At 46.1% G+C, this 27531-nt stretch overlaps 1 protein-coding gene across 1 annotated transcript in view; it reads right to left on the bottom strand.

The window, feature by feature from the left end:
- Tmem163 (transmembrane protein 163) overlaps positions 1-27531 on the bottom strand; it is a 180216-nt gene that overhangs the window by 16541 nt on the left and 136144 nt on the right. Inside the window, exon 5 of the mRNA XM_057769873.1 lies at positions 12635-12731. Coding sequence (XP_057625856.1) covers positions 12635-12731 — 97 coding nt within the window. The remainder of the gene's footprint in view (positions 1-12634; positions 12732-27531) is intronic.

Genomic DNA, 27531 nt, shown 5'->3' with positions numbered 1-27531 from the left:
ACACACACACCACACACATACACACATACATTACACACACACCACACACACACACACACACACCACACCCTTGGAGGTTTTAACAGACAGAACTTCTTAGAAACACTTGGATTTTCCCCTTTGAACTTGACTTAGAGCAGAGAGCTGTTAGCGAGTGTTGTAAACAGGTACAAGACAGGCATGACAGCAGGAAAATGGACAAAAAGAGTTAGCTAGACAGGATCTATGGCTTTAAGCAGCAAGTCACAGGGCTTGCCATGACTGATAATATCCTTCCCAAATGGACCTAATGACTTAAGGATTTTAAACATATTTACTCATTTTATCTTATTTTATAGTTCTGAGACAAGGTTCATGTAGCTCAGGCTAGCCTCACTGTAAAGCAAGAGGTGACCTTGAACTCCAATCCTTCTGCTTCCATCCCTGGGATTGTATGTGCTGGGATTGCCAGCATGTGCCATCGTGTACGTTTCTTATTGAGGTATAATTAACATACTATAAATACAAAGATTGCAGGGCTTGCAAGTTGGCTTAGCAGGTAAAGGCACTTGGTGCCAAGTCTGACCCTCTCTGAACTCAATTCCTGACCCATAAGAGGAGAGGATTCCCTCAAGACATTCCTGAACTCTGCGTTCTCTGTGGCACAAATACCCCACCCTGCACAAAATAAATCAAAATATAACAAAACATTTTAATATAAAGATTTTGGAGATTGAATCTGATCGTGTCAGTGGTAAAATACAAATAAACCTCACCAAAACACCCAGAAAGTTCCCTCATATCTCCAACTCAGTCCCCTATAATTGCTTTATGATTTCAAGCCTATATATTAATTTCTCCTGTTCTTGGATTTTCTACAGTTGGCCACACAGTAAGCATGTTTCAGTCTGAATTATTTTTTCATTTTCTTTTTGATTTTTCAAGAAAGGGTTTCTTTGTGTAACCCTGGCTGTCCTGGAACTTGCCCTGTAGACCAGGCTGGCCTTGAACTCACAGACCTCCACCTGCCTCTGCCTCCTGAGTGCTGGGGCTAAAGGTGTGTGCCACCACTGCCTGGCTCTGAATTCTTTTATCAGTGTTGTTTTGAGATTCCTGCACGAGGTTGCAGGTTTCAGTGTCTTGTCTTGTGTGGCCCTGATACTCAATCTACTGGTCTCAGCTTTTGCCACAAATTTCTTTTTCATTCTTGTTTTGTTTTATTTTTTGTTTTAGTAATTCCACCCAGGCTCCTCGCGCATAAAGCAGTTTTTCCATTATGTTCCCAGTGGAAAAATTGTTACTACAAGGAGCTAACAAACAGGAGGACAGCTCATAGGGTCTGTATTAGAGTTATCTAGAGGAAGAGAAATGATTATACATACACACACATGCATATATACACATACATTACATACATATATGTATATATACACACATGTATATACATTTACACTATATATACATATACACACATGTATACAAATTAAATTGGCAGTGGCCAGGCCAGCAATGGCCATATGCACCTGATATTTACACGTAAGACTGAGAACCCAGCAGCTGCTCAGTCCATACCCCAGCAGTCCTGATCTGGTGCTGAAGGCCTGGAGGACTCCTAGGAGCAGCCTGTCTTGGGTCTACTTTGGGAAGCTGAAGAAGCTGGGTTCTGATAGTGGGGAAGGACAGGGCCAGCAGTGACAATGGTACAAATGCACCTAACAGCAACAAGTGAAGGCAAGGAGGTGACCGCCCATTCTGAGAAGGTCTTCTGTCTCTATTAACCCTTCCTGGAGAATCCTGCCCAAGATCAATTCCAGATACAATCAATCTGACAACCAAGATTAACCCTCATGGGATCTAACGCTGTTCCCTTATTTAGGAGACCAGAAGCAAACGCCAGAGAGAAAAGAGCATAGGTGGAGGCTTGACTGCACTGCCTCCTGCAGGAGCGACACCAGGCTCTTAGTCGGTCTAATGACCTTGGCTGTCAGGATATCTCCACGCAACTCCACCTCTTCCAACCTGATGTACAACACGGAACTTACCCTCTCTCACCACGCCACGCTCACCCAATATCCCACCCATCAGCACAGAGTAAGGACATCTGATCGCATCTTCTCCATGATTCTCATCTTCTTCACGTGTTTACATACATAGTCAAGGGACGGCCAACATGCAACACTATTTGTCATCTGAGTTTTGTGTTGGACCACATTCTCAGCTATCCTGGGGCACAGGTGTCCCATGGTCTGCAGGACCTGACACCTGCCTGCCGCAGTTTCTAACACGGTGTGACCGAGTTTCTCTGCCTTTCCAGGCACCACTCCCATCTTCCCGAGACAGCTGCATCTCAGAGCATTTGTATTCATGCCATTGCTCACAGGAAATCCTTGTGTCAAAATGAAATTTCTTCAATAGTGTGTGCCAGTTGTCACCTCCTGTGTGTGGTTTATTCTTTATGGGCGGTGACAGTAACAGGTGCAAGTCCAGGACACGATGCATTGTCCCTGATAATGTCAGACAGAGGCCGGATCTGCAAAGCCAATCCAGCCTTCCCCTGCTGACCCCCACTTGCCTGTTCATAGGCGATGAGGAGGTAAGAAAGGACTCTCTGGAGGCTCGCCTGCTTATGCCTGCAAAAAGGCGCCCTTTGCCTTCCTAATGAGGACAGATTTCAAACCATTCTGACACTGCATGTTGTCAGAGCGCCACCAGGGCAAAGCTAGTGCCTGCTGAATAATGTATGAGAATCGATTTATGGCCCCAGGTGAAATTAACACAGTCACTCTCATCTTCAGAACTTTTCGTCACCACCCTCCCCCGCCCCCTCAGATGTGGGGAAATTGCACCAAGCACAAGCCTCACTCCCCCCTGGTGATTAAATCATATTGACAAATTACCCCGTGTTCTCGTTGGAAGGCTTGGGAATTTGTTAGTTAGCATCAGGCCATTCGGAAGTCAGGATGCCAAACACTGATGCTCTAATGGGTGGTGTGATAAACAGGGAGCAATGGGGTTACTTAGGGGCTTGAAGCAGACTGGGCCACCACAGCCCCAACAGACTGACAGGTGAGGGTCTGCCAGGTAGTGAGCAGAGTAGGTGCCAGCTTCCTCGGGTCCACGGAGCTGAGATGGATGTGAGGGTCACAGGAACCCTTGAAGGAAGCCACAGCCATGCCAGCAAAGGTGCTATGATTGTCCAGGGGTCCAGCGGACATTCTGAGAGGCTGGCTGACACTCCCTGGTGCATCCTGGCTTCTGCTCAATGAGGCATCAGACACACTGCTGCCTTCTCATATGAGAATGTGAATCTCTGAAACCGAGTATTCCAATATCTGGGTGTTGCCATGGTTGCAGAGACGAGCCACCTGGCTGGGCCCATGCTTTCCTTCCCTGGTGACTACCTGGCTACACCCTCCTCCCCTGATGATCATGACATTTAAAGGAAGAGGCTCCTCCGTGTTCCTACAAATATGACATCACATAACCTGAGACAGTTAATCTTGATGGTCGGCCTGCTGGGCTCTGGAATCACCTGGGAGACACACCTCTGAACATGTTTGTGAGGGAGTTTCTAGAGTGAGCTAACAAAGAAAACCAATTATACTGACATACAATTAATATCCTTATCTACCTAAGGAGTTCAAGGCCAGCCTGGGCTACCTGAAAGTCATTAAAATACACCTAGACTGGGGCTAGTAGTGTTTGAGAATTGCTAATGAAGACAGAGTTGGTAAAGACAGACAGCTGGTGACAGGCAGAACTCAGGACACAGCTGCCGTCACTGGGGAAGACAGTGAAGGCCTGCAGCTCTTAGCAGCGGTTTCCTCTAACGACCCTACATACACACACACACACACACACACACACACACACTCACACACACGCACATGCACACGCACACACACACACACACACACACGAGGACAGAGCACAAGAAGTTTACAGTTCGGGCTCTCATTTCTACAAGAACACCCTTTCCACTGTTTTGCTGTGCTAGGACTTACTGTGTGCACCATATAAACACGCATTCTAGTGTGAGCTTAAGAAATAAAACAAGCGTTCAGTATGAACCTCACCACTGGCTAAACAACAGTCCCAAATGCAGAAAGGTCCCACGGCCAAGGGCTCATCCGATGTGTAGGGAAGCGAAGGGGGGATTTATACTATTTATACTACGGCACCAAATGGCTTTTGAAATTATGTTTGTTCCTTTCTCTGAATGATAACCTCATAGAGAAACAAGCATGAACTAAGTTAGTTAGTTAATTAGTCAGTTAGAAAAACAAGTTCCAGGAGATTAGAGTTGCCCGAGGGAAGATTTGTTGGAATAGTGAAGTGCTGCTCTGCTGTTTTCTTTGTTTTCTCTTGTTTTTGTTTTCTAAGACTTGTTTCATTTCTTTATGTGTATCTGTGAATGTCTCCATAGGAAGAGAGGAGATAGGGGGAGCTGCAGGGATGGACCCAAGGACCTGATACACGCTAGACAAGAGCTCAAACCACATCACCAGCACTCTTAAATACACAGATCTGCCTTGGATAGGAGGGGGCAGGGCGCTGGCATTAGGAGAGAAATGAACGTATCTTTCGTATTTTATTACGGCAGTCCCACAAGATGGGTCTTCACGATGCTAATCAAGTTAAGAATCTCCAAAGCTGCCGGGGCGGGGCAGGAGTTATTTCCAGTCATTAAAAACAGGGAAAGGATCCTAGACTTGGAACTACTGAGTCTTATGTGGGGCTGGGGTCTCCGGACTGCGTCTCTCACACAGCCACCTTTAGAAGCTCTCTGTGGAGCTTGGCTTTGCAACCCTCAGTCCTCAGGGAGAGCCTCTGATCAGTTGTCAGGAAATGTGTGTCCGCTCACTGCCTCTGAGGCTATGTATTCACATCACTGTCCAGAGTGGGCAGCTCTCTCCCTTTAGCCAGAATGTCTTTGTTGTAAGATGGTGGCTGGTCCAACACCTCCACCCACTGCGGAAATGCCCTGAAGGTCTAATGAGGCGACGAGCTAAAGAACACTGTTTCTCAGGAAGAAAACACAACGATGCCTATTATAACAGGATGAAGCAACATGGCGGGTTGCTCACAGATACAACAAACTCATTAAAAACAAAGGTTCCCCAAGCCAGGAAAAAGACCCATTGGAGACTCCTGAGTCTCCCAGGAAACCAGAGCTGACAGTCAGGAGAGCAGGAGGACGACCTGCTCACACCTCAGAAGCTGATGCAGATAAACACTCAGGCGCCCAAGCTGCCAGGGTCCTTCATGGCATGTGCCATGAGGTCACGCGTGTTTCCCACATAGCTCCTCTGCGGACTGCTGCTATATTTAGCTCCCTGTTTAGCTTTCCTGTCTAATCAAACACATTGTCTTCCACACCATCTGTTTATAGCACAGGTAAACAGTATTGTCAGCAGTGTCTGGGTCTCCACTGGGAGAGCAAACCCTGCCTTCATGGCAACTCATCTGACCTAGGTAGATCTCAGTGGGCTCCTAGCTCGCCTCGCAATGGGAGGCCACTTGTGGCTTAGCACAGCCCCTGTAGTACACGTTTCGATCAACACTGACAAATTCTGTAACTGTGTATTCTTCTATGTGTGTTCGTGCAAGCATGTAGAGGTCAAAGGTCAACTTCAGGTGTCATTTCTCAGGACCCAGCTACCTTTAAAAAAAAAGATAGTAAATTTGTGTGTGTTTGTGTATTTTGTGTGTAGTATGTGCATGTGTCTGTGTTTGTGTGTGTGTGTGTATGTGTACACCACAGTGAACATATGGAAGTCAGAGGACAACTTTGCAGAGTCAGTTTTTTCTTTCCAAGTTTGTGCAAACTCCAGAGATCAAACTGAGGCTGTCGAGCTTGCATGCTAAGTGTCTTTACCTCATGGACATTTTATACTAACGGAATAAAGAAAGTCATAAGTCAAGGGGTTTTTAAATATATGGCCTGGAATATCAGGTAGGGGGGTTCGGAAAATTGGGGACGGCTCTGTAAGGATCGTTTTAGATGCTGTGTATGACATTCTTGCTTTGGGTTGGAGTGAGTGGTCAGGTTACCATGTCCTTCCAGTTTTCACATTACAGTCATGGGTGTTGGTAGATCAGTCACAGAGGCGGGCAAAGACAGCTGTTAAAGAGAGGCTAAAAACAGCCACAAATGATCTGGCTTCAGACTGGCAACATTCCAACTCAGCCCAATCACGTAATCAATCAATCAGCCTTGAAGAGTCTTTGCTGGGCGGGAAGCATTTTCTTCTCTTCTGGGACCTTCAGTTTACAGTTGGAATTTCCGATCTCTCATCTTTAACACCGTTGCATGAGCCTCAGAGACCTCACTGGAGACCTGTGGGACCTGGAGAATTACCCTCCCCAAATGAAACCCTCGTTGCAGAGGCCAATGAGACACTTATGGACGGCAAGACCAGGAAAACGTTCCTTTAGCCCCGTGTCCCTGCTGTTCCTTCGGACACAGCCATTCTCTCACTTCCTTCTGTCAGATGCTTTTGTCTCTATCATCAGCTCTCAACTGGGGGTGTGTGTGACCCCTTTGGGGGTCCAATGACCCTTTCACAGGGATCATCTAAGACCATCAGAAAACACAGATATTTACATTACCAGTAGCAAAACCACACTTACAAAGTAGCAAGGAAACTAACTTTATGGTTGGGGGTCACGGCAACATTAGGAACTGTACGAAAGGACCCCAGCATTAGGGGGGTTGAGAACCACTGCTCTAAAGCCATGCTCAAGGGATCCCACCAGCAGGAGCAGGCCAAGCAAGGGTAAAGGCGGGATATTTCCACGTGCAAGTGACCAGGGAAGCAGATGAAGGTCAACACAGAGCAGATGGCAGGCAGGAAGTGACCGGACAAGGTTGAGTTTACAGTTTTTAAAACTACATTGATTTATTTTTGTGTGGGAGGAGTCACACAAGTGCCAAGGGTCAAATGTGAGGATCAGGAAAAGAAGGAGGAGAAGGAAGAGAGTGAGGAAGGAGAGAGAAATGAGGCGAAAGAAGGTGAGGGGGGGAGGATGGGAGGGACGAAAGGAGGGAGGGAAGGGGGAGGGAGGGAGGGGAAGAAGAGAGGGAGGGGAAGAAGAGAGGGAGAGAGGGGAAGAGGGGCAAAATGTTCGAGAGGGCTAAGCCCTGAAAGCCAGCGGGCAGCAAAGACAAAGACACACAAGCCCATGGAACCAGGAGCCGGAGGCAGTCCTGAAAAAGAGACCAGGGCTCAAACCCAGACTCTGCCACCAGCCACCGACAGTCTTAGACTTCAGCTTTCAGAGCCCGAGTCCCTACGAAGAGGAAAGGCACACGGCCTGCCCTTCCTCATGAGAGCAGCTGCAGAGTCAAAACAGGATGTGACCCTTTAGAAGGAACCCATGGTCAAAATAAAAAGAAGAAAACCAGAATAAAGCAATCCATCTTAGCATTAAATAACATAGATATATCAATGAAAAAAAGTTAAATAAGATGCAGTGGGTAAGGCAATCCGAGGCCCAGATTTCTGAAGATGCACGTTTTTGTTCAGAAGTTATTTTCTATCTTTTTATTTTTATTTATTTATTAATCTATCTGTTTTAGAGCCATTAGTTCACATAGCTCATGTTTCCCTCAAACTCACTGTGTAGCTGAGGATGACCTTGAACTTCTGATCCTCCTGTCTCCACCACCCAAGTGCAAGGACTGTGCTACCACGCCTAGTTCAAGGCAGTGCTGGGAATGGGACCCAGGCAAGGCAACTCTACGGACTGAAGCACACCCCCATCATAGATGCTGGTTGTGTACTGTAAATAAGGAAATAGCCAGCTGTTGGCATCGAGCAAGTGTTGGCTCACGCCATAGCACAGCCCACTGCCTGACTTCTAGACTCGGAACAGTGCAGAGAAGTCTCCTGCAGAATCTGCCTCGTTAACCAAAGTGTGGTGGAAGGGATGGGGAGGTTTCTGCCCTTTATGGAGGCAGCCTGGCCGCCCAAACCTCCTAGGCCTGCTTCGCGGCTCACCCGAGAACCAGCTGGCTCAGTTCCGCTTCCAGACAAACCCCAAGGGGCTGGTGATGCTCTGGAGGGTCAAAGCCAGCTGACTTCACAGCTGAGTAACTCCTGCCTACACAGATTTCTAGTTGAAAACGGACCCATTGTGAACTGGGGAGTGGATATGAGGAGGGAGCTGAGTTCAGATTGCAGAATCTACATATAAAGCCAGTTATAACCTATAACCAGAGCCCTTCAGGGGAGGGGACATGGGGACAGGAAGATCTCCAGGGCTTGCTAGCCACCAGCCTAGATGAAAAACAGTGAGCTCCAGGTTCAGTGAGAGAATCAGTCTCAAGGGAATAATGTGGGGATGATAGAGAATACATAATGTCTTCCTCTAGTCTCACAGGCATGTATAACCTCACATACGTGTACACACACACACACACACACACACATTGACATGTTCTGGTACTAAATCTCACCCTAAGAATTGCACAGTTTGGTCTTAAACTCACTATGAAGTGCCAGGTTATGTGACAGAGTTGCCCCTCTAGACAGAGTTTGTGTGGCGCTGGGGCTCAAACCCAGGCTTTCATACTTGCTAGGCAAGCATTACCCATGGTGCCACACACAGCCCCTGGGCCTTGCTCCTGCCAGGGTAGAGCTGAGCTGTGACAAGGACACTTGGATTTGAGGGGAGGGGTTAAAGTGTGATCGGGAGGGATGCCCATTACCTTGGAGCCCTTAAGAGCACTGTCCCTGGTTTGGCTCAGGCCCCTCAAGAAGTGGCAAAGTCGCTGAGTGCAGCTGAGACTTCTCTTGCCCTGTGTTAAATTATCCACTCACTCAAATCAGGCTTTCAATATCTTATTAGTTCCTGCATCTGTAGTGTGTGTGTGTGGGGGGGGGTCTGTGCACCGGTGTGTGTGTTACACATATGTGTCTGTGTTCAGGTGTGTGTGTTAGACACATGAGTATTGTGCAAGTATGTATTACACATATGTCTGGTCTGTGTGCAGGTATGTGTGCGTTAGACACATGAGTATGTGTGCAAATGTGTGTTACACATATGTGTCTGTATGCAGATGTGTGTGTTATATGCACATGTGTTTGTGTGCATGTGTTTTACATATGTGTTTGTGCGCAGGTACTCCACACATACATGTGCATGTGCCAGAGATTGACATCAGGCATCTTTCCCTTTCACTCTCCACCTTATCTTGTCTAGTCAGGTTTTCTCACTGAACCGGAACTCACCAATACAGTTAGCCAGAGAGCCCCCCGCCAAGGGTGCTCCTGTTTTCTGTCCTCAATGCTGAGGTGACAAGCAGGCCTTACTGTTGCATCTGGCTTTTCAGTGATCCTTGTGCTTGTCCACTGAGCTGTCTGCCCAGTTCTGCTAGTTTTCTGTCAGCAGAGGTATCTACTCTTTTCTCCTGAAACCCCTTAGGAGGGTGGAGCCTTTAAACAGGCATATGCTCTCTGGGTACCGCAAAACTGGCCAACTTCTCCTTTTTGTGCCCAAGCCTGATTTCCCTGGGCATTTGAGTTGACAAATCTAATTTACACGCAACACTCTGTATTAACACTCATCCTGAGTCACAGCAGGGCAGGAACTGAGAGCCTGATTATTGTTGGCTATCTTCTAGAAACTTCCCTGGTACGGAACAAAGAAGTACACTTGACTGAAAAATCTGAGGCGTGTACCCAGAGGACTCTACTTCCTCCTACAGAGACACTGGCTCATCCATGTTCATTGCTGCTCTTTTCACAATAGCCAGGAAATGGAACCAACCTAGATGCCCATCAACAGATGAAGAGCTAATGAAAATGTGGTCCATGTACATGATAAAATTTTATTTAGTCATTAAACATGAAATTTGCAGGAAAATGGATGGAACTTCGGGGAAATAAGTGAGGTAACCTAGGCAGAGGAAGACAAACACTTCATGTTCTTTCTCGTAGGCAGAGCCTGGCTTCTCCTTTTTATATATGCACATTGATGTGGGAGTGAGTGTGTGTGGTGTCAGAAAACCAGAAGGGGTCACGAGAGGCCAGGAGCAAGAGGCCCTAAGGGAGAAGGCTGTGGAGAGTAGCAGAACACTCATGATATGAAAATGGAAGGGGTGAGAGGGTACAAAAGGGTCGGGAGTGCAGGAAGATGGGAGTGGAGCTAGCACTGGGATAGCAGGCAAAACTGGGTAGTGTGTGTGTGTGTGTGTGTGTGTGTGTGTGTTTGTACTCAACATGAGGAAATCTGTTACTAATTTAAGAAAGAAACTGGGCTGGAGAGATGGCGCAGTTGGTAAAGTGCTTTCCTTGCAAGCGTGGGAACGTGAGTTCAGTCCCCAGACCCCACACTTGTAATCACAGTGTTGGGGAGACAGAGGCAGGTGGATCTCTGGGGCTCAGCAGTCAACCATTTTAACCAAATTGGTGAGCTCTAGGACAGTGAGAGACCCTTACTCAAAGGAGAGGGACAGCTTTTCTGAGGACAACACTAGCGCGTGTCCTCTGACCACACACACCCATGTCCTCGTGCACACCTCACCTCCATGCATTAAAAATAAACAATTTTCTATGCACTGGTAGTGTTAATTGTCCCTGTGTGCTGCTCAGGCAAACAGCAGTCTTTGCTTTGCAGCTCAAATACTCCTTGTTAACTTTTCATGATGCTAAATAACTTAAAACTAAAACCAACCACGTGTAGGATAGCCACAAAGTGATATAATTCATAAACTTTCAGTTTCATCCCAGAATTGCTAGAAGACCACAGCAGCCTTGGGTCCTCCAAGAACAGGCCCCATCTTAGACATAACCCTGTGGCCCTTCTCCCTCTAAACCTGATGTGGGGTGAATCTTTAGACACTGGTGGAGTGAGGCAGGATTAAAATCGCTGAGCTTCTTCACCTCACCTAAGACCATCTGCACCATGGGGTAATGAGTGACTGCCCACAGCTAAAAGAGCTTCTGCTATTGAGAGAGAGACAAGGAGTGTTTCTATAGAGACTTGTGAGCAAAGCCATCCATCCCATGCCATGATGCCTGCTGGAAATTATTATCTTAATAAATAAATGTGTTCGTTGACACAGTGCTAAAAAGCTCTACCCAGTGCTAGTTCTTCAAGCTCGGGTGTACTCATAGACTCTGAAAAATCAGGTGTCGCCTACCCAAAGTGTAGCATGCAGAATCATCCTTGGTGTCTTCTATGTTAAGCATATTCATACTCTTGTGGAATGGGTCATGTGACAGAGTTTGATGGGGAGAAGGACAGACAGGCCTAAGACCTGCAGCGGCTGGGCAGATGGTGGGAGATAACTCAGTCCTTAGAAGGGAGGGACCCAAGCATGGAAGCGGTCATAGTGTTTCCACAAGCTAACTGCACCCCTAAAAGTGACTGAGTACCTTAAGTAGGTCCCTTCCTAGTATGGTTTCTGCTTTTCCTTCCTGAGAGATCACAGGAGCAGCAAGTTCAGGGCAACGTTGCTGATAAAGAACAGCTGAAGTGCTGATGGGCTATGAAAGAGATGGCTTCAAGAGAGGGAAGAAACAACGCCAGCAGCCACTTGGATGCCTCTACTAAATGTAGCACAGTATCCCTTTAAATCTTCATTAACTCTGTGTGTGTTTGTCTGTTTGTCTACCTTTCTCTGTGTGTGTGTGTCTCTGTTTCTTTCTCTCTCACACACATACATACACACACACACAGAGGAGGAGAAGTACCCTCAAGATGACACAGTATCTATAAGAAACAGACTATGAATAGTTATATAGATATTTCCTCCAAATTGAAACATTCCCTCCTGGAGCGAAGCTCTTAAAACTCACGAAGTAAAATAAACTTACAAGGTGCAGAAAGCCAACAAAACTCACAAGTCTCAGGAAGCTCCTGAAATTTACAAGACTTACAAGATCCCACTTCCAAAGTTATACAAGCATTACATAAGCACAGGTGCAATATGTCATTCAAAAGATTAATGCAGTCTCCCTGATCATTCTGACATATATAAAATGGTATGCTGTGGTCAAGCTAAAATCCAAACACATCTGACAAGCCAATGTTTCTTGTTTACATTGTCATGAACCCAAATGTAAAAAATTATAAAAGCAGCATCTTTATCACCTAGTAACCAAATCAGTTGCCTTCTATGAAGGCTGCCCAATAGGAAGCTACAAAAATATCCAGAGAGAATAGGGGAAGAAAGAGTTAAAGTAATCATCAGAGGACAAAACAGTGAGAAACATCCCTGTCAGAAATTGTTTCTTCTAGTTTATATAGCTAGACATCAGTCATGCTAGGAAACCTATGGAAATATATTTACATCTGCATTGAGGTGCAAAATAAAAAAAGAAATGCTTCTTATTATAGTAATCATGGGATTCAGACAACAGGCTGAATCACAGCTGCACATATACAATTCTTTTTGTAGGAGAAGAAACACATCTTGCTTTAAAACTAGTCAAAAAGCCAGCAGGACACAGAAGGCAGAGCCAGCTCAACTATGCGGAGTCTCATCTGACCCAGAACTTCACTATGCGGTGTCATTCATGTCCCTGGAGTGAGTTCTTCTGGTCCCTAAAAGGGCCTTCCTTCCCTTAGCGACCCACTGCAGCAGACCTGTGTGACAATCAAGGTGGGCACTTCAGGGAAGAACGTTAGGAAAGAAGGACCTTACCACTTCAGGGAGCAGCCTTGTCGAAAGATCATGGATGGCTTTGACCACTATACAGATAGATGACAGAAGAAAGATCACCCCCAAGATGACACAGGCTCTGTAAGAAAAAGAACATGAATAGTTGTGTAGTTATTTCTCCTCAATTAAAACATTTTCCCCTGGAGAGAGGCTCATTAAGCTTCAGAAAGTAAAGGACACTTACAAGTCTTAGGAAGTCAACAAAACACACAGGTCTCAGTAAACCCCTGAAACTTACAAGACTCACAAAGCCCATTCTTGAATGTTATATAAACAGTAACAATTGCTGAGAAGAGGTGATTTTCTGCAGCGGAACTGCCTGAAAGTTGTAGAGGGGGCTCCTGGGAGGCAGCTTTTGTGACTTGTCACCGTATTGGGACAAGCTTTCCAATGATGCAGCTGCCTTTCGTCAACCTGTGCTCCTGTAAGTAGCCCCAATGAAACTCATTGTTCACTACTTAGATGGAATCATTTCTTTGGTATGTTACCAATTCTTTATCTAGAATGAATTCCAGGGGCTTGCTGAAAAGTTAATGTAAACAAACCAGTGAGCTCCAGGTTCAGTGAAAGGCCCTGTCTCAAAAAGTGACAGAAGAGAGAGAGAGAGAGAGAGAGAGAGAGAGAGAGAGAGAGAGAGAGAGAGAGAGAGAGAGATTGTGAGGAGAATATGCCCCTTAGGTAATAATTGATATCTTCCATTTCCCAGTATCTACAGTAGCATATAGCAGATGCCCTGGGTGCATCTGTTGAGTGGCTATGACCAACTAAGTAGTTAGCTAACCAAACCAATAACTAATCATTGCTAGTTTACCCACCTACGAGCTTCTCACCATGGAGTCTGAGGTAGCATTGTCAGCTTTCTAATGGATTTGAGGAGAGGAGGGGGACTCCTATCCTTCATCCCTGTACCCTCAAACTATCTACATTGTCAAGTAACTCTAAAGTGTAATGAAAGAAGCTTGCCACCCATTTTGTTAAAGTTGGACCTCGCAAACTGCAACCTACCTTGTATATACACTTCTGGTATACACAAGTATTTGCTCATTTTTTTTTCTAAAATCTCTTTTTTTCTCTCTTCTTTTCAGTATGTTGCAGACTTGAAAACCATAGCCTCTGCTTCCCAAAACTGTGTTAGGGCCTGTGTGTCAGGGCTCTGCTGCTTCTGCAGCCCAAAGCAGCTATGAATAGCTCAGGCTGCAATGCTATTTTTTAACATTGTATTAATAATACATTGTGTTTACACAGCAGCTTTCTCCTCAGGCACTCAGAGTTCTGCACATCAGCTCCCAAATCCCCCAGAGGGTGCCTCAATCCAGGTGTTTGTTTTTCTGCAGTTTATGAATGGGAAGGGTGATGTGTGTTTCATTAACACAAGGAGACAAAGCCAGAGAGACCAGGTTCAAGAGGTTTGGCTCAAGGTCATGGAAGGCATTGAGTTCTACCTAGAAATAGAGCCTGAAGGGCGGGGTAGAAGGTGCAGTGGGTAAAATGTTTGCTGCACAAGCTGGAGGACCTGAGTGTAGAGCTCCAGCACCCATAAAAAGAAAACACAGGTTGATCCCTGGGGCACACTGGCCAACCAATGAGCTGACCTGGTGGGCTTGGAGTCAGTGAGAGATTATGGTTCAAAAGCAACGTGTGCAGGGGCTGGAGAGCTTGCTCCACAGTGAGGAACATTTACTGCCCTTCCAGGGTACCTGAGTTAGGTTGGCTCTAAGAACCTACTGTTCAGAGCCAACTGGAGCTTCTGCATTGGGATTTCAATATTTTCTCTTGGCTTCTTGGCCTGCATACATGTGACATATACACACAGACACACACATATACACATAGATTCTTTAAAAAAAATTAAGCATTAAAACAAATGCAAACAAAACCAATTAGAAAGGAACTGAGGAAGATATCTGATGTCAACATCTGGCCTCCAAATGCATAATCACATACACATGTACATACACATAGGAACATGTTCAAACTACACACACACACACACACACACACACACTACAAGAAATAGAACCTGATTCAACTAATGACCTCCCAGTGGCCAGTCCACTCAGCAAAGGTTCTGGGTATCATGTCACATGAACACTGTATCACATGATCACCACCTCTCTTAGTCTCCAGAACAAACACTTCAACAATTTAGGCTAGAAGCAAATAGAGAAAAGGTGACTCCTTCTCTGTCAGGACTAAGTGAACACTTGTCTGGTAGGCAGAGTGGAACTGGATCCCTCCACACTCCTGCCTTCTCCTGCACAGGCGGGCCTAGCTGAGGGAAAGGGTCCTGAGCAGCCAGGGTTCCAGAGAGAATACACATTCCTTTTCTCTCCTGCCTAAACCCTACATGGATTCCTGAGTTAGAGAAAACTTCAATAAAGCAAATGACCCACTTCCCCTTCCTTGCAACCCCCAACCGATGGCTCAAACTGAGCTGAGATTCCCGTGGGAAGTGTGTGGGGTGTTTGTGTGTGTGTGTGGTAAGGACCCACATCACCTGAGAACGTGCTAGAAGGAAACTGAGGGAATCTGCTGCAGCCCTGTTCCTTGGTTCAGCCTGCTGGGAACATACAGGAAAGGGGGGCCCCAGCTCTCTGTCTCTCACAGCAGGCTCTGATCCGCCTATTCAGCGACAGGCCACAGTTGAGAAGTATTTACTTACTGCGGGCCCACCTTTTGCCAAGAACCCTTCTGAGCACTAGAATGTGACACATAAGCCTAAGTTCCTTCTTCAAGATGTGGAGAAAGGAAACATTTAAATCACACAGAGTACTTCCAAGGGGCGGGCAAGCTGACTGAGCAAATCAAAAGGAGCTCAATTGTGGGCCTCACAGATGCCGGAGAGGTGACACAGTGGGGAAAGCGGTTTCCACCATGCAAGCAAGAAGACCTGAGTGCAGATCCTGAGCACCTACGTAAATGTACACAATTCCAATTTTAAAGAGCAGCAAGTGTATCCTAGAAAAGGTATTTCCGGGATGTATCAGAATTCTTTCATTTGTCTCGTTAACACTGCACCCCCGCCCCTTGGTGTCAGGAGCCATTCTCAGGGACAAGAGGAACAGGTATTTGGGGAAGGACCTTCCAGACAGAAGGAAGACAGGACTTTAATGTGGAAGTCTTCCTGACGTGATGGGGATACAGCCAGTCTATGAGGGAGAAGGGGACAGAGTTTGGATGAAGGGCATAAAGAGAGAGGTGGGGTTGGGGGGTTAGGGAGTGGACCCTTTGAGTTCTTTGAGCCATGTAGGGTATGGAATCTCTAGGATGGGAAGCCACGGGGGACCGGGGCTTGGAAATGACAGGCGGTGGCATGTTTTAAAGCAGGACTGGGCTCTCTCTGGCAAAGCAGAAACAGGAAGAGCAGCTAGGATACTGCTACAAAACCCAGGCCAGGTGAGGGTTGGGACCAAGCAGGGTGGGATCAGAATGGTAAAACTTGAGTGAGTCTGGAGATTCTGACTCGAGAGCTTCTCTGAAGGCACCGATGGACAGGTCCTCTTAAGTATGGCCCAAAGCTAATGGAGTCAAGAATGATGCAGGACTTTGGAGCCTGGAAAATGGGCCAATGGAGTTGTTCTTCTTTGAGATGGAGACGTCAGAAAGAGTGGGTGTTGACAGGGAAGTATCAAAAGGTCCATTTTGACACACTAAGTTAGAGACGTCTCTTAGACATCCAAGTAGAGATATTTTGTTGTATTTTTATTTTGAGACATGGTCGCATTTATCCTAAGCTGGCCTTGAATCCCCGTGTAACTAAGAATGAACTTGAGCTTCTGATCCTCCTGCAATGACAGCACCCCACCAAATGAGCCACATTCTGAGAAGGGCAGTTAGGGGCAGGAGCTTAGATTGCCCAGGTGGGGACATGCTCAGGGAGTCCCCAGCACACAGCGTTTAAGCCTTGGACACAGATCTGATTATGACAGATGTCCAGAGGTAAGAGTTCATGCTGGGTCCTAGCTGAGAAGCTGGGTAGAGAAGCGGGTGAGGCTCACCACGGAAGAGCCTTCTGTGGTGAGCTGAGATGCAGAAACTCTCTTCTGAAGCCATGGGGAGCCCCGCAGCTTTGACCATGATGGAGTGAGACAATTAGATCTGCATTTTCAAGAGCGCACTAAGGTAGTGGCTGCCATGAGCAGAGCCGGGCCTGACCTGCCTTATCTATGGCTCTAAGGCAATGGGCCATGTATGTACCCTCCTATGCTGTGCCATGGTGTCCCAGAGAGGAGGAACCTGCTCCATCCTGGACTGATCTATCTATCCTATCCTCCCCCCCCACCTCTCTCTCTCTCTCTCTCTCTCTCTATATATATATATATATATATATATATATATATTCTATCATCTATCTATCTATCTATCTATCTATCTATCTATCTATCTATCTATCTATCTATCTACTCTCTTGTAAGACTGGCCTAAAGCTTAAAATGTAGCTAAGACTGACCTTGAATTTCTGGCTTCCCCGCCTCCATCTCTCAAGTGCCCGGATGACAGATGTGCACCGCCATTCCTGGTTTATGTGGTGATGGCGATGGAACACAGGGCTCTGCACACTAAGCAAGCACTCCATCAGTCGAGCTGTACCCCTGGTCCCTCCTTCTATAGACTTTAAGCCGAAATGAAAGCCAGCAGAAACCGTTTGAGATGACTCATCCCAGAACAGGGATGGCTGGAGGGCTGAGCCGGGTGAGAACTGTCAACCAAATTGATTAACCTGTGTTCCCAGAGGAAGTCAGGCTTCCCACACACTGGATGACCTCCCCCCAGATCAAGTGCTCCCTTAGAATCAGTCAGAAGCTGCAGGGCCTTGGGAGCTACACAGCACATTCCAGAGAATTCTGCAGCCTCAAGGTGCATCACAGGCTGCTGAGAGGGAGGGGCAGGAGACTAAGATGGTGCTATGGCAGAGCACGTGGGAGAGGGAGACACAGCATGGGATCAGCCTGTAACGCCGGCCACAGTAATACAGAGGCCCAGGAGTCCGTGGACTACTAAGTAGCTGGACCAAACCTTTGCACCTGGAGCTGGTCCACGCAGTCCATGCTCAGAACTGGTTTGTGATGGAGAAAAGGGAGCAGACTGGCATCATAAGCAAGCAAGGGGCAGCGTCCACCAAGCCTGTGGACAACTAACTGCACCATCACTCACATCCACTGACTCTCAACTACTTGTCCCAGTTGCAGGGCAGGGTCGTTTGCAGGGCCTCTGTGCACAGAGGCCAACTGGATATCCTTCTGATTCGCTTGTGTTCTCTGCCGGCTCTGAGTGGCGATGACGCTAACTCAGGCTGAAGCTAGGAGTCTCAGTGCTCCTCAGAAAGAACCCCACCTGTCTTGCAAAGCATGAGGACCTGAGCTGGACCCTCAAAGCCCATGTTTTAAAACAAGCCAGTCACAGTGATACTCACTTAGTTCTGGTGCTGAGAAACAGAGACAGGTGGACCCCTGGGCTCACTGACCTGCTGGTCTAGCTGAGCCAATTCGCTCCAGCTTCAGTGTGAGACTCTGTCTCAAAAAATAAGGTGCAGGGCTGGGGAGTCGACTCAATTTAGTGCTAGCCATACAAGTATAAGGAGCTAAGTATGGACCCCCAGAACCTCATAAAAGCCAGGTAGCTGTGGTGGTCACCTGTAATTCCAACCTTGGGAGGCAGAGACAGGAAATTTCAGAGCAACCGGACTAGGAAGCCTGAGTATATCAGCAAGCTTTGAGTTTGACTGAGAGACCTTGCCTTGATGAATATCTCAAGAGAGTGCTGAGGATAATTGTTGACACCAACCCAGGGCCTCCTCCTGAGCATACATACGCACAGCACACATGTGTGCCTCCGACATGCACGCATACACATGTATATCACATTACACACACAAATGGAAAAAAGAAAAAAAATGAGGTGATGATGCAAGAAGACACTGACCTCTGACCTACACATACACACACACACACAATGTCCCACACACTCATCCCCAAACACACGCCCAGCTCAGCACTTAGTGTTCATTCTTTCTAGTATGCCTAGGTGATTGGAATCAATGGCTTTGCTACATACACACACACACACACACACACACACCCTCCAGCATCACTGCAGGAACCCTTCTCCAATGTTCTCAAGCTACTTGATTATAGCAGTTAAAGTAATTGGCTTAAATCATTCATTTGCTTTGAGTCACCGCCGGGATTCTATCCCTAAAGACAAAGCTTCTCACATAAGAATGTTCATAGGAACCTGCTGCCTTAGATCTAAACATGAGGACTTTCGATGTTTCACAAAAACGGAGTTTAAGCGACCAAGTTCCATCAGTGTGCTTGGCAGCTGGGGAACTCAATTTGTGTTTGTTCTGACAGAACAGGGTGGAGTTTTGGTCACCAGGGAGAGAGGGGAGGCGAAAGGGAATGCGAAGAACTCAGACAACGGGGTGCGGAATACAGAGGTGATGTCTGGGCTACAGAACGATGGCTTCATATACTCTACATTTCAAAATAACTGGGAGAGTGTCTCGTTCCACTGCAGAGATGATTAGCACAAATTGATTGAAGTGCTGTGACCCGGAATCATTAAACATTGTGAAGATGTATCTGGTTACCGGCAAATACGATCAATATAAAAAGATGCCTTAAACAAAAGATTTATGTCCGAAGATGACAAACAGAGTGTAAATAATAAAGTATTAGTAAAAAAAAAAAAAAAAACTTAGGGAGTGCTTGGGAGGATGAAGCAAGATCTGGGTTCAAAGGTCAGCCTGAGTAACATAACAAAACTGTCTCTGAAGACCAAACAAAACAGTGGGCCAACAAACAAAACAGTGGGTCATAAAGTCGTATATATTAATAAATAGATAGACAAACAGATAATAGATAAGAAATATGTAAAAATAAAGCTAAATTCAGGAAGAAAATTCTGGAAAGAAATATACTATGGAGTAATAATTCTGTGAGGGTCTGCTTTGTTCCCTTCTATTATGCTAAAGGAAAGAAAATTCTGGAAATACCTTCTGTTGATACAGTAATTTTGTTTTGGTTTATTTGTTTGTTTGACACAAAGCCTCACACTGTAGCCCAGGCTGACCTGGAACTCACAGTGTAGTCTGGGCTAGCCTTAAACTTAAGGCAACCCACCTGCCTCAACCACCTGAGTGCTGGCATTTCAGGCAGGAGTCACCACATTCAACTAGCTCCTCCCCTTTAACGTTTGCCCGTCTTCCATTTTGGTGAAACTCACGTTTCTAAATTCTAGAACATTATGTGTGATAACGTGTCTGTATGCATGTGTGTATGGGTGTCCATTTGTGTGTGAAGACCAGGGTTTGATCTCAGTGTCTTCCTCAATGATTCTCTTCCTTAATTTTTGAGACAAGACCTCTCACCCGACCTGGAGTTCACTGATCTGTCTACACTGATTGGCCTGGGAGTTCACTGATCTGTCTACACTGATTGGCCTGGGAGTTCACTGAACTGTCTACATTGACTGCCTTGGAGTTCACTGATCTATCTACACTGACTGCCCTGGAGTTAACTGATTTGTCTACACTGTCTGGCCACTGAGTCCATGCAGCCCACTTGTCTCTTCCTCCTCTACCCTAGGCACATGTGTGCTACCACATCCATTTTTTTTTTTTACATTGCTCCTGGGGAAATCAAACTCAAGTCTTCATGCTGCAGAGGCCAGAAGAGAACATTAGATCTCTGGGAGCTGGAATTAAAGGCAGTGTGAGCCACTTGATGTGGGTGCTAAGAACTGAACTCTGGTCCTCCGCAGGAGCAATGCATATTTTTAACCACCGAGCCGCCTCTCCAGTCCCTAAGTCACCTCTCCCTGCAACATCTGAGACCAGTGCTGGGTAAATAGTGTGCTGCGTGGTTCAGGCAACACTGACGGGAAACTGTCTGCATGCGGTTAATCTGAATACTTTCTTCCAGAGATTTTCAGCCAGTGGTTAGGCAAGCCATAGCCTCAGGACCTGTGGCAAGAGAGTCCCATTCAGTTTTTCTGGGACTCAGTTTACCTGTGAGAAAAATGGGAACGAGAAAGAGAACACTTTCTTCCTGGTATTGTGTGAGACAGCATTGACTTCCATACTGTATCATGTAGGTCCATCTAGTAAATCCCCTTTAATACATGTTCATTCTATTAGTTCTGTTCCTCTAGAGGACTCTGGCTCATTCAATGTTGTTGAGATGAAATTACGCATATATCAAACACTCAAGGTGACATTACTTATCTAATCTTGCCATCTGTCCTTACCTGTCCTCACCTGTCCTCTTTGAATCTATCTTAGGGCCATGTCCTCTGGGGACAAATCTCCTGGGGCTAAAACTTTGTGGCACTTAGATACAGAAAACACGTGATGTCTTTCCATAGTGCCACCAGGGACATATCTTCATGACATCACAGTGGCTGGAGGACTTGAGATGAGGTTTAGTGTGAACCCAAGAATTACGGATGACTGCAGCCTGCTGAGACTTGGAAAGCCAGTTACAATTGAAGTACAAATGTGAGGCTTGTGCATAAAGGATATTCTTTGTCTAGATCATCCGCTATCTAAACAAACACACACCATGTGTGTGTGTGTCTGTCTGTCTGTCTGTCTGTCTGTCTTCTGTCTGTGTCTGTGTGTCTGTCCATGTGGAGACCAGGGGGAAAAATTGAGTGTCATTCCTCAGGTCTCACCCAGTTTGGATAAAGAGGTTCTTAAACTTATTACTGTGAGGTTAAGCCGTGGCCAGCCAGTCCCAGGTGCTGGGTTACCTTGCCTGGCTTCTTATGTGGGTTCTTGAGATCAAACTCAGTTTGTTGTGTCTGCAAGGCAAATCTTTAAGAACTGAGCCATCATCCCAGACCCAAACACACACACACACACACACATTCTTTCATGCAGAGTTGTGCAAACATTTTTTCCTACCATGTGTTGCAGTATTGCTAAAGACAGTAAGTTGGGCAAGAATCAAGAGTCCTGGGTTCCAGACCTATCCATGTCATTAACACTGAGGATGCATGGAAAACTATGGCTCCCCTCATGCTCAAAATGAGCATCTTTGACTTTACGCTCAAAAATCCTGAAGCTGAGATTCTAGTTTGGATATGGCAATGGGATTTCTGGCTCATTAACACTTCTTATTTTAAGTCAACAGGTCTGAGGTACAGATTTGTTTGGACAACCAGAATGCAAGAGCTGAACAGTAGGCTTTATTTAGTCACTGACAAGCTAGGGGAAAATATGGGTTTCCCAATAAGCCATCCACAAACTGTAGGTAACTTACAAGAGAGCTGTTGCCTGGGGTCAGGTGCACCAGGCTTGTGGCCAACTCTTGTTTATTTCTGCACCTTCTCTGTGACCTACATACTCTACTCTTGAAGAGTGGCTGGTGGTTCTCAGAAGGACAGGAAAAAAAAAGATAATAAACAGAACATCTAAGAAGAAACATTGTACTGGGCAGTGGTGGTGCACACTTTTAATCCCAGCACTCAGGAGGCAGAGGCAGGTGGATATCTCTAAGTTCAAGGCCAGCCTGGTCTACAAAGTGAGTTCTAGGACAGGCTCCATAGCTACACAGAGAAACCCTGGCTTAGAAAACCAAAAATAAAAAAAAAGAAAGAGGAAGAGAAGAAGAAAGGAGAAGGAGGAGAAGGAAAAGGAAGAGGAGGAAGAGAGGAAGAAGAAGGAGGAGGAGGAGGAGGAAGAAGAAGAAGAGAGGAGGAGGAGGAGGAGGAAGAGGAGGAGGAGGAGGAGGAGGAGGAGGAGGAGGAGGAGGAGGAGGAGGAGGAGGAGGAGAAGAAGAAGAAGAAGAAGAAGAAGAAGAAGAAGAAGAAGAAGAAGAAGAAGAAGAAGAAGAAGAAGAAGAAGAAGAAGAAGAATTGTGCATTCTTTACATTGGGTATTTGGTTTGGGGTATTGTGTGTGTGTGCGCGCGCGTGCGTGCGTGTGTGCGTGCGTGTGCGCGCGTGCGTAGAGGTCAAAGAAACCTCAAATATTACTCTATTAATCACGGTTTTTATATGGGGTCTCTCACTGGCCTGGAGAATACCAAGTAGGCTAGGTTGAGTGCCCCAAGAGGCTCAGGAAGGCCCTTTGTCCCTGCCTCCTCAGTGCTGGAATTACAAGGACTCAATACCACAACAGGCTTTATACGTCTGGGGATTGAACTCAGGTCCTTATGTCTGCAAGACAAGCACTTTACCAGTGGAGTTTCCTCCCTCCTCCATGGGAAGCTGGTTGTCTATGCAGAATTATTTTAAGTTATTCACTCCACCAATACTCTGGAGCTTTACAACATTATAAACTGGAGACAAGTGTGTTAAAGAATAATACAAAAGCCTTGACATCATGAGGACACTTTTTAAAAACTCTGGAATTTAAAGTTACATTGAAATACATTATTAGAGTCACAAAATGCTAAGGCTCCCCTTTAAAGTGCAGTTTTGGGGCTGAGGAGATGGCTCAATTAGCAAGATACATGCTGCTCAAGCCCGAGGCCATGAGTTCAAGCCCTGGCACTCACATCAAAACCAGATATGGGGCACGCACTTGTGATCCTCACATGGAAGAGGTAATGCTGGGATCCCTGGGGCTCGCTACTCAGACATACTAGCTGAATCAATGAGCTCCCGCCCAGTGAGAGACCAGGTCTCAAAAGAGATGTGGGCTGGAAAGATGCCTCAGTGTTTAAGGGTGAGTCTTCCATTCCCAACATCCATGTCACACAGCTCACAGCCACCTGTAATTCTATTTCCAGGGGATTCAGTGCCTATATGACTAACAGCAGTCGTTTGTACATACCCCTGCACAGACACAGACACAAACACACACACACACACACACACAGCACCACCACCACCACCACACACATATATATATATATGTGATATAGTCATACAGTACCCAAACACAGAATCAACATCCCCCCACCAAAGGCTTCATTGGTTAAAGCTTTAATTAAAGTTGTGGATGTCTCTATGACAGAATCCTTCCCCCAAATTTCAGTAAAATCTATCACAGTGATGCAATGTCTAAGCGTGGAGGAATCTTACGCTCCAGTGAGCCGCTTCCTTGCTGTAAAAGCAGGCGGGAGCCACCAAGAGCCCAGGCTCAGGAAACAGAGTGCCAAGCTGGATTACAGCACCAGAGGTTGCCAGTCACCTTGGCCTCCGAAAAGTTAGGCAACCCCTCTTCACCCAGTCCCGTCATCTGTGGACTGGGGTCAGCGATTTGACTGTGCTAAGGGAATTCCCACACAGAGGGTCTTCAGCACAGGTTCTAATTGATGATACAGAGTTTAAAGGACAGTGATGAGCTCAGAGATGGCTCCATTCACAGAGCGCTTGCTTCTCGTGTATGAGGAAGACCTGAGGTCGCGCCTCAGAATCCACATTAAAAACCCAGGTGTGGTGGTGCCTGCTGGAAATCGTAGCGCTGGAAGAGGGAGACTCGAGAATGCTGGGGTTTGCTGGCCTGCTAGCCTGGCTGAGTCAGTCAGCTCCAGGCCAGTGAGAGACCCTGACTCAAACACGAAGGTGGACAGCTCCTGAGGAGCCACACCTGAGCTGACCTCTTTAGACACACACAGATGCATGGGCACATGTGGGTGAGCAGACGCGCACGTGTGCGCGCGCGCGCACACACACACACACAAACAAGCAGGTCCAGCCAGTGAGAATCCACTTCCCTTCCTTTGTTCCTGAAGCTCCTAAAAGGAGAAGAAGCTATGCAGGTTTGTTGAAAATTATAAAAATGGTCATAATAAGAAGTAATGACAGCAATAACAACAATTATTATAAATACTTTGGGTGCTAACATCAACCAAGTTTCCCGTAGTTGGGGACCTTGTGTGTGCGTGGGGTGATATTCACCCCTACGCATAAATCTCACAACCAAGGCACATGCATAGAGTCCACTGTGCCTGTGCTGTGTTGGGCTTACACATCTGACACTCATTGTCCTTCATTCTTTGTTTTGCCAACAAAATACACAGCCCTGTATGGTCGCGCTGCCAGGCCCATGAGACAAATGATTCAGGGTGCAATAAAAAGCCAAGGCTCTTATAACCACCCCATAATTATTCTATCAATTCATCCAAAGCTCATCTCAACTGCCCCATTTTGCTCTAATTGGTCTGCCCACTAATTCTAAATTACTATGCTATTTGCTTTTTTACAACAAGAGGGGAAAGATCAAATCCCATGCATGTTGAAAGAAAGGAAAACGTGGGTGTCTCGCAACGGCCCTCCAGGCCTGTCCCTTCCTAAGGACCAGCCTGCTGGTGTCCTGACAGATGGGGAGGATGGACCCCACCCCTCACAGTGCTTGTTTAATGAGGCGCTGGGTAATCACAGCTCCGCATTCAATCTGCCCTATTAAAGCCAAAGGTAGTTAAGCGAATGACAGAATGAGGGTCTTGTGTTTAAGACTGACGTCTGTGTACACAGTACTTTTATTAACCATTAACACGCTTTGTGTGTGTGTGTGGGGGGGGAGCTCCTGATTCAAAACGGTGGAAGAGATATGCAATTTACAACCATCGCTGATTTAATGGCTTGTAGCTGGGTGAGGAGGCGGGGCCGAGTATGTGTGAACGTCACCAAACATCAATTACCCTCCAGCTTGTTAAAAGGTCACATGCCAAAAACTGTCCTTAACAGAAAAAGGCTGGGACATGGTACTCACATTTGTAATGGTCCAGGGCTGACAGACAATGGGGGACAGGCCATTTCCAGGTTTCTGGAATTCGTTTTGCTGTTTTGTTGTTCTTGATGGTGTTGTTGTTTTGCAGTGCTTGGGAACTAAACCCATAGCCTCACACGAGCCACACCATCACTGCACCTCCTAGGAATATTTGTTTATATGTATACGTGTATACATGTATGTATATGTGAATGTGTGTATGAACTGGTAATAGATGTTGGAATATTGTAATATTTGTTTATGTGTATACATGTATATATGCATATATTTGTGTGAGTGCATGAATTGTATATAAATGTTCATGTATATTTGTGTATATGAATATACATACATGTGTATGTGAATATATGTGTATACAGTCATGTGTGTTCATATGTGTTAATGTGTATATGTGTGCTTGTACATACATGACATTTGTGTTTATGGATATATGCATATAGGTATGAATATTCTTATGTGTGCATGTATATGTGTATATGTGCACAAATGTTCATGCATATATATTGAGCTATGATGATGTCCTATCAGATCCATCTCTGAGCTTCTCAGTCTTTTTCAGTTTCTCAACATCTTTCTGCTTCATGAAAGGCAACTACTATAATTAATTAATTAATTAATTAATTAATTAATTAAAGGCACATCACTGACTTCCCTAAATAGGGAACATTATCAACCACTTCTGAGACTTCATGCTTCCCACCAGACCTGGTGGCAGGCTTCTAACCTCAGCATCTCCTCTAACGAGCAGCATCTCCTTAGGCGGTTTCATATGCTTAAGATGACAGGCGTCGGTGGCCCTCTGTAAAGTCTGGGATAGATCAGTTTAAAGATGAGCAAGTGTTCCCACCACGTGCTGCAGGCTGGTTCCCACTGTCAACTTGACCCAACCTAGAGTCACCCAGACAGAGAACTCCAGAAGGGATCGTCTAGACCAGGCCAGCCTCTGAGCATGTCTGCTTCGGGCTGTCTTAGGGAAAACCAAGACTGAAAGTGAATGGCACCATTGTCCAGGCTTTGGGCCTGGACTGTGTAAGAACAAGAAAAGCTAGCTGAATAGTTGTCATGCACACATCCATTTCTCTCTGCTTTGACTGCGGATGCAAAGTGACTGGCTGCTTCAAGCTCCTGTCCCTGTGACTTCCCTACAATGACAGACTGTAGCCTGGGAGTATGAACTAAGGTTCTGAACTAAAATAAAGCCTTTCTCCCCTAAGTTGCTTTTTGTCAGGGTACTTTATTACAGCAACATAGAACACATACACACATGCACACACACACATGCATGCACACATGTGCACACAATGCACACATATGCATGCACACATAGTGCTCATGCACATGCATGCACACATGTGCACATACACATGCATGCACACATGTGCACATACACATGCATGCACACATGTGCACACACACGCTGTGAGAGAGCACTGAACTGAAGCACCTGCCACTTTAACCACAGCCCGATCCCAAGTACATCTTCCCAAGCACTGAACTACTAACTAATTCAAGTTAGTGTAGAGACTCACCAGCTGCCTGAAAGAGCAGGAAAATATTCTAGAAATGCATCTTGAGATTCCTGAGTGGACCCTGGAGATGAGGCTCTGTGAAAAGGCTTGCTTCAGATGCGTGGATGGCTTCTCTTCAAGTGACACATATTAAAAACGAGAAAAATCTCACCCAGGCTCACCAGGAACAAATGCGGTTGGTAGCATTTTATTTTCTTTTTCCATGGCTCCTCAACCTACTAGAGTCAGGACATGGTCTAGAGTACTCTATTTTATCTCATGAATGCATTTGACAAGTGTCGTGTGTGTGTGTGTTATGGGAGGACACATTCACATAAGTGTGCAGACGTGCATGCTTGTGCACTCCCGTGTTCACATGTAGAGGGCAGACTAGGACATCAGGTGTCCTCCTCAATTGCTCTCTGCCTTGAAAAAGAGTCTCGCACAGACCCAGAATCTTGCTATTTTACTTCAGCTTCTCTGCCTCCCAGTTATAGGTACATGTGGCCAAGCCCAGCCTTTTTCAGAGATGCGGGGGATTCAAACTCATGTCCTCAAGCTTACACAATAAGCCCTCTTACCCAGTGAGCCGTCACAACACTCTGGCCCCACTGTAACATTTCTACACAGAAGGGAGTATAACAGAGCAGCTGGGCAAATAAACTCCAGCTCCATAAACGCTGCAG

The sequence above is a fragment of the Chionomys nivalis genome, chromosome 5 (genome assembly GCF_950005125.1).
Source record: "Chionomys nivalis chromosome 5, mChiNiv1.1, whole genome shotgun sequence".
Taxonomy (NCBI): domain Eukaryota; kingdom Metazoa; phylum Chordata; class Mammalia; order Rodentia; family Cricetidae; genus Chionomys; species Chionomys nivalis.
This window is presented reverse-complemented; position numbering and strand designations above follow the sequence as displayed.